This window comes from Doryrhamphus excisus, linkage group LG12 (assembly GCF_037039965.1).
Source record: "Doryrhamphus excisus strain RoL-2023G ecotype Guam linkage group LG12, RoL_Dexc_Guam_v1.1, whole genome shotgun sequence".
Taxonomy (NCBI): domain Eukaryota; kingdom Metazoa; phylum Chordata; class Actinopteri; order Syngnathiformes; family Syngnathidae; genus Doryrhamphus; species Doryrhamphus excisus.
Window position 1 is genome coordinate 18931324 of NC_136368.1, and position 16394 is coordinate 18947717.

General features: G+C 41.7%; 2 protein-coding genes across 3 annotated transcripts; one reads left to right on the forward strand and one right to left on the reverse strand.

The window, feature by feature from the left end:
- Positions 1-1352: 1352 nt before the first annotated feature.
- tmem41aa (transmembrane protein 41aa) lies at positions 1353-5355 on the reverse strand. Its single transcript, XM_058081749.2, has 5 exons — positions 5055-5355; positions 4617-4767; positions 4368-4529; positions 4154-4292; positions 1353-3177 (listed from the first exon to the last, which is right to left on the reverse strand). Exons 1-5 carry the CDS (start codon positions 5318-5320, stop codon positions 2957-2959), a joined length of 939 nt encoding a protein of 312 aa, XP_057937732.2. The 5' UTR covers positions 5321-5355; the 3' UTR covers positions 1353-2956.
- On the forward strand, positions 4156-15811 carry ehhadh (enoyl-CoA, hydratase/3-hydroxyacyl CoA dehydrogenase). 2 transcript variants are annotated; one of them, XM_078795482.1, is made up of 7 exons: positions 4156-4658; positions 6523-6626; positions 6719-6888; positions 7874-7985; positions 8943-9047; positions 12610-12951; positions 14191-15811. In XM_078795482.1, the coding sequence occupies exons 3-7, from the start codon at positions 6748-6750 to the stop codon at positions 15435-15437; spliced, it is 1947 nt and encodes a 648-aa protein (XP_078651608.1). In that variant the 5' UTR covers positions 4156-4658; positions 6523-6626; positions 6719-6747; the 3' UTR covers positions 15438-15811. The 2 variants fall into 2 exon arrangements, with proteins under 2 accessions (XP_078651608.1, XP_057937731.2); XM_058081748.2 differs by lacking the exon at positions 4156-4658 and adding an exon at positions 5942-6243 and having other exon boundaries at positions 14191-15810.
- The last annotated feature ends 583 nt before the right edge of the window (positions 15812-16394 follow it).

Sequence of the window (16394 nt, forward strand, 5' to 3'; positions counted from 1 at the left end):
TTACCTCTCTGAATCAATGGCTGACTTTTAAGTAGGGCAGCGGTGAGATCATATAATGTCCCAGTGAACACACACACACTCGCAGTGCTTCTTCAAAGGTCTCGTAAAACCTCACACAATGCCTGAGGCTGCTCTCGCCAGCCTCCCTCCACCCGGTGCGGTACCTTCTCCCGATGATATCTGGCCCACACCGGGGTCCGGCGGTGGTGTGTGGTGGTCTGCTAGTGGGCCTCTTCCTAGACTTTTGCCTGTCATCTCTTTAATAAATGCAGCGTTTCCTCTAAGGTGCTGCATCAGTTTATCACCATCACTTGGGTGAAGCCCTTGTGCTGTTTTCTAAGGTTTTTTTGGGGGGGTGTTGCTAGATTTTAATATTCAGTACCGGAAAAAAACCACACTTACACGCGTCAGCGTCACTGAGGATGTTTTAGCCATGTTAGTCAAACCACAATGGCGCTTGGATAGTTGTTGTATTTTTTTTTTGTTTGTTTTCCGCCGATCCGGTTTTCTTGTCACTTAAACGGTTTTGATGATTCTTAGCTCTTGGGTTTCATTTCTATTAGATACTAGTTAGTACCGTTGTGGGTTTAAACCACATGCAAGTTAATGTTCGATGGCACTTAGTAAAAGCGCAGACCTCCGCCAAGGCCCAAAACAATAATCAGCAATTTGGAATAACAATTTGTCATTTTTTACAAAGAAGGGTCGCATAATGCATTATTTAGAGAATCAATGTTCAAGGTTCTTTTTACAATAAGACCATAAATCCTAAAGAATAACATGTACCAATATTAGGACCACACTGAAAATAATAGTTATGGAAATAAAGTTAAAATCTTACGGTGAAAAAAGTAGGAACGGGTGTCAGCAAAAACTCATTCATTCATTTTCCACCGCTTGTGCTGGAGCCTATCCCAGCTGTCTTTGTGCAAGAAGCGGGGTACACCCTGCACTGGTGCCAATCACAGGGCACATATAGACAAACAACCATTCACACTCACATTCATACCTATGGACAATTTGGAGTCGCTAATTAACCTAGCATGTTTTTGGAATGTGGGAGGAAACCGGAATACCCGGAGAAAACCCATGCATGCACGGGGAGAACATGCTAACTCCACACAGAGATGGCCGAGGGTGGAATTGAACTCCAGTCTCCTAGCTGTGAGGTCTGCGTGCTAACCACTCGACCGCCGTGCAGACCTTGTTAGCAAAAACTGATGAAAAAAATGGGGACCTATGATGCTTTTCCCACTTTTCTGACTTATAAATGTTGTTCCAATGTTGTATTGGAAGTGAGAAAGTGAGTGCTGAGATCCGGACTGCAGATTACCTGCACTCGGTAAACCTACATTATGAATCTGGAAGTCCTCAGGAGCTCTTGGGAGGGTGACCGATCACAGAGGAGTGGGCGTACCGAGAGGAAAGCCGAGGGTGGAGTGAATTAAGCAGACCGTTTGGGTGGGAAGCAGGGAGTCCATGGAAACACTGCAGAAATGGGTGCAGCATCTGGAAGATCTAGAAAGCTTTCTCTGCGGGTTATTGCATGTGTAGTCCACAACGCAATACAAAGCGCCGAAAAAGCAAACTTTTGCATTGAAAAAATGTTTGTCGTCATATGAAAAAATACTTTTTGTCCATACTTTTCGGAGTATTTTAAATGAGAAAAAATATTCAATATTTTTTTCCGATACGTTTTGCTTCAGTATGGTCCTAATATACCTTCACCACTCAAGGTGTACATTTTTTGGTTTCATCTTACGAACTAACAAATAAAAACATTCATCTTGGCGGAGGTAATCAACACACATAAAAGGTTAATAAAGGATCCAGGCGTGACTATAGATCATTGGGACATGACAACGTGGATCATCTAGTGATGTCTGTCAGATGTAAAGACAAGTGATACCATGCTGTAGTCCATTAGGATGCACTTCACCTCGTCTAGCACTAAACTTCCAATAGTGCTTTTTACACAGATCACATTCAGATTCCTTTATTGTGTGTGTGTGTAATAGGTGAAACCCCTCAAAGGGCCCACGGGCCCAGAGGTCCGAAACACCTCAAGGTCATGGATGACTGTGCGCTGGACTGACATTCGATTATTGTTTCCCCACTTATGGTGGAATCCATGCCTTTCTGGTTCCGAGCATACTGTTGTTTGAGTTGTGAGTGTGAACTCTTATTGCTGAGCGACCTGAATCTGAGCAATAAACACAATTTGCATCATTTTCTTGTCCCGGGCTTTTTTATTATGATTGTTGCCAGCTCTGAAAAATATTGTAAATTAGGCAATATTTCATATATAATTATCCCCATTCATAATTTTTCCAATTCATTTTCTACACTGCTCTATGCTGGAGCCTATCCCAGCTGATTTTGAATGTGAGGCAAGGTACACCCTGAACTGGTCACCTGTCAATCGCAACCCATTTATAATATTTCTAGTAATAATAATAATTAGCTACATTAGAGGAACAAAACTCCACTTCTAAGTACAAAAATAAACATATATCTCTGATAGTGTCAATCAAAACAGTCTCATGGCATAATACTGTATTGTATTGTAATACTGTGTACTAACCTCCTTTTGTCTTCACAGCCCAAGGAACAAAACCCAAGCAACCGCCTGCATAAATGTTACATTCACTTACTATATAAATGAAGATTGTATTGGATAAAAAAAATGTCACAGTACAAAAAAATCTCTCTGTACCATAAACCAGGTACACACAAGTACAACATTCAGATTTAATAGAAATTTGTACTCCCTTTTTGCTTTGTATTGTCAAACTGTTGCGAAAACTCATCACTGGCGACGTGAGGTAGAAGAAAACAGTCAACGGTAAAATTCCCTCCCTCATCCATACATCCTGTGTGTATCATATCATCAGGTTCGCCCTGTCGTCCGAATAAAACAATCCACCGAGTAAGTCCGGCTTTTTGAGGGGGCAAATCACTCCACCTTCTTGTCGGCGACTTCTCCGTTCTGCTGATGCGGCTCCGCTTTGAGGCGCCAGCGGCTGTAGCGCCGGATGAGGGCGCCTGGCAGCAGAGCCATGCAGGCGATGGCCAGCAGCTGGATGAGGCGTTCCCAGGAGAAGAGGTCGTCCAGTGATGACACCTGTGACAGCATGACGCCAGTCTGGACGCAGATGAAGTTGTAGGGAAGCAGGCCTGAAAGTCGGCACGAGATTGCATCACTGTCACCTAGCGCTTCAAGTATTCATTCATTCATTCATTTTCTACCGCTTTTTCCTCACGAGGTTCGCGGGGGGTGCTGGAGCCTATCCCAGCTGTCTTTGGGCGAGAGGCGGGGTACACCCTGGACTGGTGGCCAGCCAATCACAGGGCACATATAGACAAACAACCATTCACACTCACATTCATACCTATGGACAATTTGGAGTCGCTAATTAACCTAGCATGTTTTTGGAATGTGGGAGGAAACCGGAGTACCCGGAGAAAACCCACGCATGCACGGGGAGAACATGCAAACTCCACACAGAGATGGCCGAGGGTGGAATTGAACCCTTGGTCTCCTAGCTGTGAGGTCTGCGCGCTAACCACTCGACCGCTGTGCAGCCATAAAATATGTACATTTAGCTAAATATTAGGGGTTCGCTGATTGATTGGCCGATATCGGTGAAAAAGCACGGTATCGATATGGGCCGATACTTGCTTATACCCTGGACTGGTTGCCAGCCAATCACAGGGCACATATAGACAAACAACCATTCACACTCACATTCATACCTATGCACAATTTGGAGTCGCTAATTAACCTAGCATGTTTTTGGAATGTGGGAGGAAACCGGAGTACCAGGAGAAAACCCACGCATGCACGAGGAGAACATGCAAACTCCACACAGAGATGGCCGAAGGTGGAATTGAACTCGGGATCTCCTAGCTGTGAGTCTGCGCGCTAACCATTTGAACACCGTGCAGCTCATTCCAAAAACATGCTAGGTTAATTAGCGACTCCAAATTGTCCATAGGTATGAATGTGAGTGTGAATGGTTGTTTGTCTATATGTGCCCTGTGATTGGCTGGCCACCAGTCCAAACACAGCTGGGATAGACTCCAGCCCCCCCCCCCCCCGTGACTATATCTACTACCATGAAGTCCTCCTCCGCCATACTCTTGTGCTTACCGATGAAGACCGAACAGAGGAAGAAGATCACCGGTATGTTGACAACGGGGGCGGCCATATTCAAAAACCAGTTAGGCGTCATGGGAAAGAACCTCAAGAAGAGCAGGAAGAAGAACAAACAGTCCTTATTGTCCTCCACCTGGAGAGGAAAGAACAACATGAGCTACCAGCAGTTCAGTGAACACATCATAGTAGTCAAAAAGTATGTGTTGACCTTCTTTTGGAGCATGGCAACTTTATCAGGGAAGAGGTTCACAATGTGGTGTTTTCCAAAGGCCTGAGATAGAAGGTAGCACGTGGTGGAGCCCACGGTGGTGAGCACACAAGCCAGGAGAAGACCTTCATGCAGGCCAAATATGGCTCCTGCTAAGATGTTCTACACAGAGAAAGGCTTTGAATTAGTAATCACATCTGACTTTTCCAACTTGTCTTCCAGCATCAGACCACATTAGGTTGACCTTACCAGGAATGAGGATCCAGGAATAGCAAAGGACTGCTTGTAAAGGTAAGCGCTGCAGAATAACAGCAACACATATCCGGTGTGCTCGGTCTTGTAAAACTGAAGAAGCTCCGCCAGCTCCCGTAGCTCCTCCAAGTCTGATGGGAATTTCAACCTAAACATACAAATAAAGTACAAAGTCAGTCTTGGCTTTAAAATTCAGGCTTAGTTGAGTCCACAATATAGTGCCCTTCAACGACCGCTACAGAACATCACAATTCCCACAGCCCTAAACGCAACACTACATACACAGTCACAAACAATAGTTTCCGGGTAAAATTACATCCGTTCTTGTTAAGTTTCTAATTCAAATACATTCGACCAAAACATGTAAGTCATTTTACTGGTGTCATTCTTCACAGTCATGTATAAAAAAACAACATTATGGTCAAATACTACAACCTTCCGGTCTCCTCCGTGCTCCCAACGGGCACTTTGGACTCTTCCGTTCCGACATGTTCGGTTGGTGTCCGAACAGGTCTTGGCGGTGCAGGGGGCAGATACAGAGACAGCGAATAAAGGTACAAAGTAGCAGTTATAACAACAGTGAGAAGTCCGACGAGTGAGCGCATATTCTGGCAGTTTCTTTGTTTGTTTTGGTTTTCGCCAGCTGAAACAGGAAGTGGGAGCGGAAACGAATGGGCGAACGTGACGTCACTACCGTGCATAGCCACGCGACATTGTGTAACCAAAGACGTTAAAGTGTTTTAAAGTGAGTCGTTTTTCACTCCTTAAGTGCAAACTCTGCCGATGAATTATCGGCAAAGTGTCTAATTTGAAAGCTAAAAAGTAAAGGCATATAAAGAACAATATTTTTCATCCACGCAGGATGGGGGCGCTAATGTTCTAAATGTCGAAAGAGTTAACCCCAAAGACGCTAAATACAAGGCTAATACTACTCATATAGAATTTCCGTAGTTTGGCAGCCATGATGGTAGGCAGAATCCATAAACATACGTATGTGAAGATGTCCTCGGCACACTACTTAGCGCTGACTTGAACTAGTAGTTGGTCTAAAACACCAGATTCGTCATTTTTCACGTTTCCCTAAAAACGTCGTAAATTATAATACTGTTTTTTTGTAACTAAAGGAGGCACTTGCCAAGTCAACATACAGTATCTGGAAGCTAATTTGTTTCTCTGTGCGATGAGTTGAATTCATGACAAGTCAGTAATGGTGACGATTGAGGCTGTAGTCTTACAAATATATTAATATATAATATTACAGTTCAATAGACTTTATCTTATTTTTAAAGTGCAGACCCTGCGCATAACTTTATCGCACACTCAGTTCAGAACAATCCAATGCATGGTACACTGTTTTGCGCCTAGCACCGCCCAGTTAGCTGGCTCGCTTACCATCATGGCGGACCTTCCTCCGCCATTGCGTACTACAGATAAGTCAACAAGCTGTGTGAAGCTGTGCGGAGTAGAACTAGTTCCGCCAGCAAAACACTGAAGTTACAAAGTCCACTTTACGCAGTAAAAAAAAGTGCGAGTGATTGTGTGAAACAATGGCTAAATATTCTAATATTGCGGGAACGACTGTAGGCTTGATCACGCTCCAAAATCCTCCTGTAAATGCACTAAGGTGAGTGAATGTCAATATCTAATGTTATTCTGTGTGTTGTAGGTTAACGAGTATTTGCCCTCCATATGTTTCGTCTTATTCTAATACAGTGCAATACAAAACCTTACGCATGCGTATATCAATGCACAATGAGAGTGTTAATTGTATTAATATTTCCATTAATGTGAGTGTACCACAATGATTATTGTAATCTATTTAATTAATCTAATTAGATTGTGTAATTCACTAATGCATGCAGCCTGTATATGTTTGCTTATATTTTCTATATGTGTATTACAGTGCAGCAGTACGTCAAGGCATTGTGGACACGGTAAAAAGGGCCCTTAGTGACACTGAGGTCAAGTCTGTCGTCATATGCGGTCAGAACGGAGTCTTCTGTGGGGGTAGGTTCTGTTTCTTTTACTGACGATTACGTATCAAGACACTTTGAGAATGAATAGTTCATTTTAACGTAAAATGTGGCTTTTTGACACAGGCGCAGACGTCAAGGCATTCGGGACCCCCATGTCTGGGCCTCCACTGGTGCCAATGCTACATGCCATAGAGGCCGCAGACAAGCCGGTGATTGCAGCCATTGAGGGGTTTGCTTTGGGTGGAGGCCTGGAGTTGGCGCTTGGCTGTCATTATCGTATAGCACACAGAAAGGTGAGATCATTCATTCATTCATTTTCTACCGCTTTTCCTCACAAAGGGTCGCGGGGGGTGCTGGAGCCTATCCCAGCTGTCTTTGGGCGAGAGGCGGGGTACACCCTGGACTGGTGGCCAGCCAATCACAGGGCACATATAGACAAACAACCATTCACACTCACATTCATGCCTATGGACAATTTGGAGTCGCTAATTAACCTAGCATGTTTTTGGAATGTGGGAGGAAACCGGAGTACCCGGAGAAAACCCACGCATGCACGGGGAGAACATGCAAACTCCACACAGAGATGGCCGAGGGTGGAATTGAACCCTGGTCTCCTAGCTGTGAGGTTTACGTGCTAACCACTCGACCACCGTGCAGCCTAATGTTTCATATATTAGCCAAAAAAAAACCCCAAAAAACAAACCTTGGTTAGCATCATTAATTTGTTCCAGAATGTCCTATTCTAACCAAAACATGCAAACTGAATAAATGGTTCTCATAAGAAATAATCTATTCATTCATTCATTTTCTACCGCTTGTGCTGGAGCCTATCCCAGCTCTCTTCGGGCGAAAGGCGCGGTACACCCTGGACTGGTGGCCAGCCAATCACAGGGCACATATAGACAAACAACCATTCACACTCACATTCATACCTATGTTCATTTTGGAGTCGCTAATTAGCCTAGCATGTTTTTGGGAATGTGGGAGGAAACCGGAGTACCCGGAGAAAACCACGGGGAGAACATGCAAACTCCACACAGAGATGGCTGAGGGTGGAATCGAACTCGGGTCTCCCAGCTGTGAGGCCTGTGTGCTAACCACTCGGTCACCGTGCAACCTCCCATAAAAAAATCAAGGAAGATATCATATTTCCTTAAATTAATAACGAGAAAAAAGAAAAAAAACATCTTATATCAAATAGGTGCTTTCAGTGATTCAATGAGGATTCAGTCCCTCGCGATTCCATTAATTCAACTTCCTATCTGGCTTCAATTCCAGGCCATACTGGGGCTTCCAGAGGTGACTTTGGGTCTGCTGCCAGCTGCAGGGGGTACCCAGCGTCTGCCAAGGCTGACTGGACTGCCGGCTGCTTTAGACCTCATCACTACTGGTAATTACAGCAGTCTCAATTTTGCATTGTACATATGTCCCATTTGGTAACCACATTGGAAGCAGCAATGCACGTTTGAGGTGTAGTACACTCAAATGACCAGCAGATGTCAGTATCTATCATCATTTTTAAAGGCGCACTATTGCTAAAGCAGGGGTCTCAAACTCAATTTACCTGGAGGCCACTGGGGCTAGGGTCTGGGCAAGGCTGGGACGCATCAGGTTTCCCCTCCAAAAAAACGCATTTATTAAAAACAGAAAAATATTAAAAAAATTCTGATAAAACATTGCACTGTTCTCAAATATCTTAATTTTTATTTTTCTGCACAAAATAAGATGAAAAATAAATAAACAAATAAAGAATAAAGAAAATCAATCAATCAGTAATAAATAAATATAATAATAATAATAATAATAAAACGACAAATACTAACTTAAGAAACCACATATAGTTGGTGGGTAGACAAATTATTTTTTTCAGATTAAAATAAACAAAGCATTATTAGAGCCCTGTAGACATGACAAAACACGACTATAGTCACATTTATACTCTTTTTATTTACAACATATTGCGCAACTGCAGGGTCTTGAGACACATGCTAACTCGCAAACTAGAGAGCTAGTGACCTAAACGGTAGCCATCAAGTTATTTCCTTTAAACTTAAATAGCCAAAAACTTACCACTTCCACACGGATAGGGAGGATAACTATTAACAGTTATTTAACCTTTAACATGAACATTAATCAAACGTAATAGTTTTTTCTGGGTACATGATACCATACAGCATCCATATCAAACTTACACTAACATTAAACTTTCATACCAAGGCGGGGGCCTCAAACTAGTGTCCTGCGGGCCGCATTTGGCCGTGTTTGAGACCCCAGTGCTAAAGCCTTTGGGATCATTTTACATGATACAACTTCAAAACAAATGAATAATAATCACGTGTCGTCACAGGTCGTCACATCACCGCTGCAGAAGCGCTCAAGTTGGGAATCGTGGATCAGGTTATCGATCGCAATACCGTGGACACCGCTGTCAAGTTTGCGCTGAGCGTCGCAGGTAAGACCAAAGCGAAACACTTGACAGCTGAATGTCATTCAAGGACAGATAAAACGTCCACAGACGGTGACATCCACAACGGTGGATGTACAAGGAGTGGAAGTGGAGGAAAAAAAAAAGGTCCGTTATACGGCTATGAATGTTTGATAGCGGTGTGAGATGAGTTGTGATGTCTTTTCTGCCTTTGCTGTATTATTCAGAAAGGTCAAATGGGACAAACATTCTTGGAATATTCATCAAGAAAGTTCTTTAATTAGTTGCTTTTAGCCATTAATGTTTTAATCAGACTCAGCAATGCGTTCATGTTCTGTATCCACACACTTAAGACTGAATTATTGGCATTTTACTGAATGATAACATTTATAAAATATTCAGTGCATCATTAAATACTTATTTACACAAAATGTGGCCTACAAAATCATATTTATAAATGTGTCAGCTCTTTGTCTTAAAATGCAGTCACTATGGGAGAAAATACAGCGTTTTCACTGCCTAATGTTTAGCATTACTCAGCGTTATTTTTACAATAATTCAGAATAACGTTTGGAGGATATTTTTAAGAAAATATGAATTAAAATGCAACCCTTTTTTTCTTAACAAACCGTTATAAACAACACTTTCTTGTCAGTAAGGCAAACGAACATGAAACAATAGCTATTTCTCTACTAGCTTAAATTATTTTAGCTTAGCTTAGCTTAGACTAAACACATAACCAAACACTGAGTCTAATGTTCAAATAATTGCCAGAAATAGACTAATTTGAACTTCTCAAGTCAGAAAAAAACCCTTTCTATTTTTCTGGAATTGGTAAAAAAAAAAAAAAAGATGAAGTTGTTTTTGCTTTATTCTAGCCCACCATGTGCTAAGCTAGCTTGTAAGTAATACACATACCTTACAGTAGCTTACTATTAGAATACTCACGTTAGCGTGGAAGGACGAATGACATCATCAAAAACCACGCATGCACGGGGAGAACATGCAAACTCCACACAGAGATGGCCGAGGGTGGAATCGAACTCGGGTCACCCAGCTGTGAGGCCTAACCACTCTGTCGCCGTGCAACCTCCCATAAGAAATCATGTAAATCCAATGAATCCGTTCCAGAAAGCCAAAATGTTAACACAAACACATTTTTATAGTTTTATAATTAACGCGCAGACCTCACAGCTAGGAGAACAGGGTTCGATTCCACCCTCGGCCATCTCTGTGTGGAGTTTCCATGTTCTACCCGTGCATGCGTGGGTTTTCTCCGGGTACTCCGGTTTCCTCCCACATTCCAAAAACATGCTAGGTTAATTAATTGGCGACTCCAAATTATCCATAGGTATGAATGTGAGTGTGAATGGTTGTTTGTCTATATGTGCCCTGTGATTGGCTGGCCACCAGTCCAAATTCACGCATGAAAGGGATAAGTGAACACTAGTTTTACCTTCATTGAAGATGTGATTCTTGATGTGGTTGTCCCCAAAGACTCGATGTGGCAGAGAGACACCACACGGACACCACCTTCCTGTTTTGCCTTGAGTTATTCCTTGAATTCAATAGTGATCAATATATGTCCAGGAAACACTGCAAAGATAATTTTGTTGTAACACATTTGCAGTGAATCCTCAGTTTCCTTCTGGAATTTTGCATGTTTCGTTTCACATTCATAACTTTTTTTTTTTAACATGATGCCTACCAAGATGGCTTTGAGTGGTGTTGTTAGATGAAAATGAGGCTCAGAGTGACTCAAGCAAGCAAAACGAGATGCGAGTCAATCAAACTGAAATCTTTGGATGGATGCCCCCGCGTCGAGTTAATTGGCGGGGTTGCTAAACGGTGACGAGGAGCGCCGGTTACCACTTAAAAAGCTCCCGCCAGTGCGCTTCTGCGAGCTAACCAGTGGAGCATCTCTGTGTCAGACTCAGGCAGTAACGACACGAACGCAGATATTTTTTTAAAAACGCACATTTCCCCCCTCCCATCTACAGCAGGGGAGTTTTTAACAAAATGTCTGTTCGTATGATTTGTTAGCAGATTCCTCGTGTTCTGTATTGCTGCTGCTTTTGCTGTGATAATTATGACAATTTGTTGTGGATTATTGTATTGTATTGTAAAATAAAATAAGAATTTTATTTTATTGTAATATTTTATTTTAAAATAAAATATTATTTTAATATTTTCTTTTAATATTATTTTATTAAAAAAAAATAATAAAATAAAAAATACAATACACTACAAAAGATTTTTTATTTTATTATAAAAATACAATACAAAAGATTTTTTATTTTATTTTATGTTTTTATTTTATAAAAAAAATTCAATAAATAAATATTTTATTTTAATATTTAATTAAATATTAAAATAAATTAAAATAAATATAATAAATATTTGATTTTATTTTAATATTTTATTTTAATATTAAAATGAATTAAAATAAAATAAAATATTATTTTAAGATTTTTATTTTAATATTATTTTATAAAAAACATGAAATAAAATAAAAAATACAATACAATACAAAAAATGTTTTATTTTATGTTTTAATTTTATTTCATTTCAAAATAAAATAAAATACAATACAATATAATACAATAAAATAAATATTTTATTTATTTTATAAATATTTTATTTTACAAAATAAACATAATTATATTAAATAAAATTTTAATTTAATTTAATTTTTCATTTTATTTAATTTTTCACTTCATTTTATTTTATTGGAGGGGGTGGGGGGGTACCGGGTTTAAGTACCGGATCTGTACTGTTTTCAAAGTATCGATTTGGCATCAGTATCAGATACTGATCTCTGTGCACGTGTGCCTCCCCACATGGCCCCACACATGCGCACACTGATGGGATTAAATGTTTTAGCACAGTGGTTTGCAACATCTGCCCGGTACATCTGTCAGGACAACCAGGCTCCCCTCTTGCCGCACAACAAATCCATCGAAACAGCTCAGCCATTTACAGATTAATGGCTCAATATAGTAAAGTACCTTGGGGTCATAATGCTTCATAACCACACTAGTGATGTGTTCCTACTATGAACACGATGTATATGTTAACATAGGCTAGGTCATAAATAACCTCACCCATGAATACGATTCCAGTCTTGATTTAATTGTTTATTGGACTAAACTGGAAACTGGATTGGCTACTGGCCCTTTAATCTATGCCACGCTGACCCATTTTTTGGAGCTCAGTGTAATTCAGTGGAGCTGTGAAGGATTCTGTCTTGTGTAATCATGTCAGGAGAGACGGGAGTGGGAATTAAGGTGGGAATTTTCCCACTGGCCATTTTCATTTCCGACCAGTTGAAATGACTCCAGACAGCAGATGCGTGTGTTCTAATACCGAGAGTCCTACCGCGGACTTTCACTCGAAAATTTGCTTAAATGACGTTGGAAAAGGCAATACTGTTAAAACTGCGGGGTGGTTCTCACCGTAAAGAACCGTGGAGTCTTTTGGCTTCAAAATCAAAGCATACCGGGGGCCATTTTTATATTTTTCATTTATTTTAGACAGTAAATTAGTATAAAAAAGTATAAAGCAGTCCCGTTTAATGTTTCTCTTTCAGACCACAAGCTGGATGCTCGCCGCTTAAGCACGCGTCCGTGTCCTTGCCCTCCTCATTTGGATGCTCTATTCGAGGAGGCAATGCTGAAGGTGCGCCAGAGAGCCCGTGGAGCCATAGCGCCAGTGGCTTGTGTCCAGGCCCTGCAGGCAGCCGCCACCTTACCCTACGCTCGAGGCATGGAGAGGGAAAGGGAGCTGATGGACACACTGTTCACGTCTGGACAGGCCCGGGCTCTGCAGTACAGTTTTTTTGCTCAGAGAGATGTTCGCAAGTGGAGCATGCCCAGTGGAGCTCGCTGGGACAACAGCAAACCCAGGCCCGTCCATAAAACAGCAGTTATTGGTAAGACTGGAAGATTAATATTAATATGTTGAGATTAACATTACAACAGGGGTCTCAAACTCAATTTACCTGGGGGCCACCAGAGCTAGGTTCTGGGTGAACCTAGCTCCTAGCTTTTCAAAAAAAAAAAACAAAACGCATTTATTAAAAACTGGAAAAAAAAAAATATATATATATATATATATTCAATGCTTTTGCTTCTGCTATACCCTACACTTTTTTAGTACTTTGGTTCCGGTTTTCCACACCAAAATATCTGATAAAACATTCCACTGTTCTCAAATATCTTAATTTTTATTTTTCTATACGCAAAATAAGATAAAAAAAATAAATAAACAAATTAAGAATAAAGACGGGGGGCGGCACAGCGGTCGAGTGGTTAGCGCGCAGACCTCACAGCCAGGGTTCAATTCCACCCTTCACCCTCGGCCATCTCTGTGTGGAGTTTGCATGTTCTCCCCGTGCATGCGTGGGTTTTTCTCCGGGTACTCCGGTTTCCTCCCACATTCCAAAAACATGCTAGGTTAATTAGCGACTCCAAATTGTCCATAGGTATGAATGTGAGTGTGAATGGTTGTTTGTCTATATGTGCCCTGTGATTGGCTGGCCACCAGTCCGGGGTGTACCCCGCCTCTAAAATTTGTATTATTTTAATTATTTTAGTATTTGTAATATTAATTAGGAAAAAATAAAATTAAAAAAATATATTAGGAAAGCAGGAAGTGAACAAATTTAATTAAATTAAGTTACATTAAATTAAAACAACAAAAACTTAAACTATATTAGGAAAGCAGGAAGTGAACAAATGTAACAGTTACTGATTGTAAAAGTACCAAATGGAGGGTTAGGACTTAATAAGCTTTGCTTCTTCCTACTCCTTTTGGACATGTGGAACTGTGAACTGATTATGTGATGCATTCAATTGTAATCTGATGCATGTTCAAATGAAATAAAACCATTACCATTACCATTACCATAACCATAACCATAACCATAACCATATTCAGACAACCACAATTGCGCCGATCTGAAAACTGTGGCAAAGCAGCGATGCTTCTGTGTTCTCTCCTGCGATGGTAGTTGAACATTCTGGACATGTGAAGCACAACAGCTTGTGCATTAAAATTTCAGGCTCGCAAAAAAAAGTCTTCTACAAGGCAAAAAATATTGCAGTAAAACTGATCCTTCTGCAATGTACTACAGTAAAATGTAGTCTTATTTATGTGTTTGGTCTTGAAGGTCTTGGCACAATGGGGAGAGGCATAACGGTCGCCCTCGCTCAGGCGGGGTTGTCTGTGGTTGCCGTGGAAGCCCAGGAGAAACAACTGATGGACTCCAAGCAGGCCATATCAGGTATGCTTCTCAGGGGGGCCCGGAGACGAGGGCGGGCTCCTCCTCCACTTGACAAGGTCACTTACAGCCGCAGCCTCCAGGCAGTAGCGGATGTTGACCTGGTCATCGAGGCTGTGTTTGAGGACGTGGCCCTGAAGAAGAAGGTCTTCCAGCAGCTGTCTGCTGCGTGTAAACCTGGCACGGTTCTGTGCACCAACACGTCTGCGATAGACGTGGACCTCCTCGCCTCTCAGAGCCGCCATCCAGAACTAGTCGTCGGGATGCATTTCTTTGCCCCGGCGCATGTCATGAAACTGCTGGAGGTGGTGTACGGGTCGCGGTGCTCTCCTGAAGCTGTGGCGACCGCCATGAATCTGGGAAAGGAAATAGGTAAAGTCTGTGTGGCTGTGGGGAACTGCCGTGGCTTTGTCGGGAACCGCATGCTGACGCCTTACATGGAGCAAGGGTTGTTCTTATTGGAGGAGGGAGCCACGCCCGAGCTGGTGGATGAAGCTCTGGAGGAGTTTGGTTTTGCCATGGGGCTCTTCAGAATGTCTGATCTTTCTGGGATTGATGTGGGCTGGAGAATTAGGAAGGAAGATGGTCTTGTGGACCCTGGTGCAACGGGGCCGGCAGCTAGAGTCCGACAACACCGCAGGTACAGTCCTCTTGGAGATCTTCTCTGTGCACAACAGCGATTCGGACAGAAAACAGGTCTTGGGTGGTACAAGTATGACAACAGTCATGAAGCAAGTTCTGACCCGTGGGTGCAGCACTTCTTGGAGGACTATCGACGTCAACACGGCCTGGCGACACGTCGCATAGACCACCAGGAGGTGCTGGAACGCTGCTTGTATAGCCTCATCAACGAGGGCTTCCGCATCCTTGAGGAAGGAATAGCTTCCGGACCCGAAGACATCGACGTCATCTACGTGTTTGGCTACGGCTGGCCCAAGCATCGCGGGGGTCCCATGTTCTACGCCAGCATGGTGGGCTTGGATAAAGTTCTGGAGAGGCTGGAGCACTACCACCGTGGTCACCCTGATGTGCCTCACCTGCAGCCGTGCGGGCTGCTCCGTAGGTTGGTGGCCAGCGGCAGCCCGCCTCTACGCGAGTGGAGGGGAATCATCAAGAAGGCTCACAGCCATCTTTAAATCTGTGAAATGGCGTTTTTCAACCAAATATCACTGATTTCCAAAGCATTATTCATTTATACTGGAAATGTACTTTAATCATTTGGCAATGGTTCACATTGTAAATTCTTTATATACTCGTATAGTCAACTGCAGAGAATACCAGGCTACCAATAGAAATTTATCAGCAGGGGGCTAAATGCATATTAATGGTAATGGTAATGGTTTTATTTCATTTGAACATGCATCAGATTGCAATTGAATGCATCACATAATCAGTTCACAGTTCCACATGTCCAAAAGGAGTAGGAAGAAGCAAAGCTTATTAAATCCTACCCCTCCATCTGGTACTTTTACAATCAGTAACTGTTACATTTGTTCACTTCCTGCTTTCCTAATATAGTTTAAGTTTTTTTTCAATTTATTTTTAAATTTTTTTGTCACGTATCGAAGTATGAGGTTATATGACCATACAATGATGGTCATGATGTGCTATACATATCACTATATTGACAGTTACTATGGTACCCATTATGTCATTGCATGGTCATATCACCTCGTACTTCGGTACGTGACAAAAAAAAAATAAAAAAATAAAAACCTTAAACCATATTAGGAAAGCAGGAAGTGAACAAATGTAACAGTTACTGATTGTAAAAGTACCAGATGGAGGGGTAGGATTTAATAAGCTTTGCTTCTTCCTACTCCTTTTGGACATGTGGAACTGTGAACTGATTATGTGATGCATTCAATTGTAATCTGATGCATGTTCAAATGAAATAAAACCGCTACCATTACCAATGACATAATGGGTACCATAGTAAGAAATTATTAATTAAATATTTTAGAAATAAGGAGTTAGTATGTTCTCTGGAGGCGACATTATGAATTATCCTTACTTAATTATAACCAAGTTAGTGTTTTTCCACAAATATATAATAATAATAATACTTACCATATAAGAACATCTTAAAATGA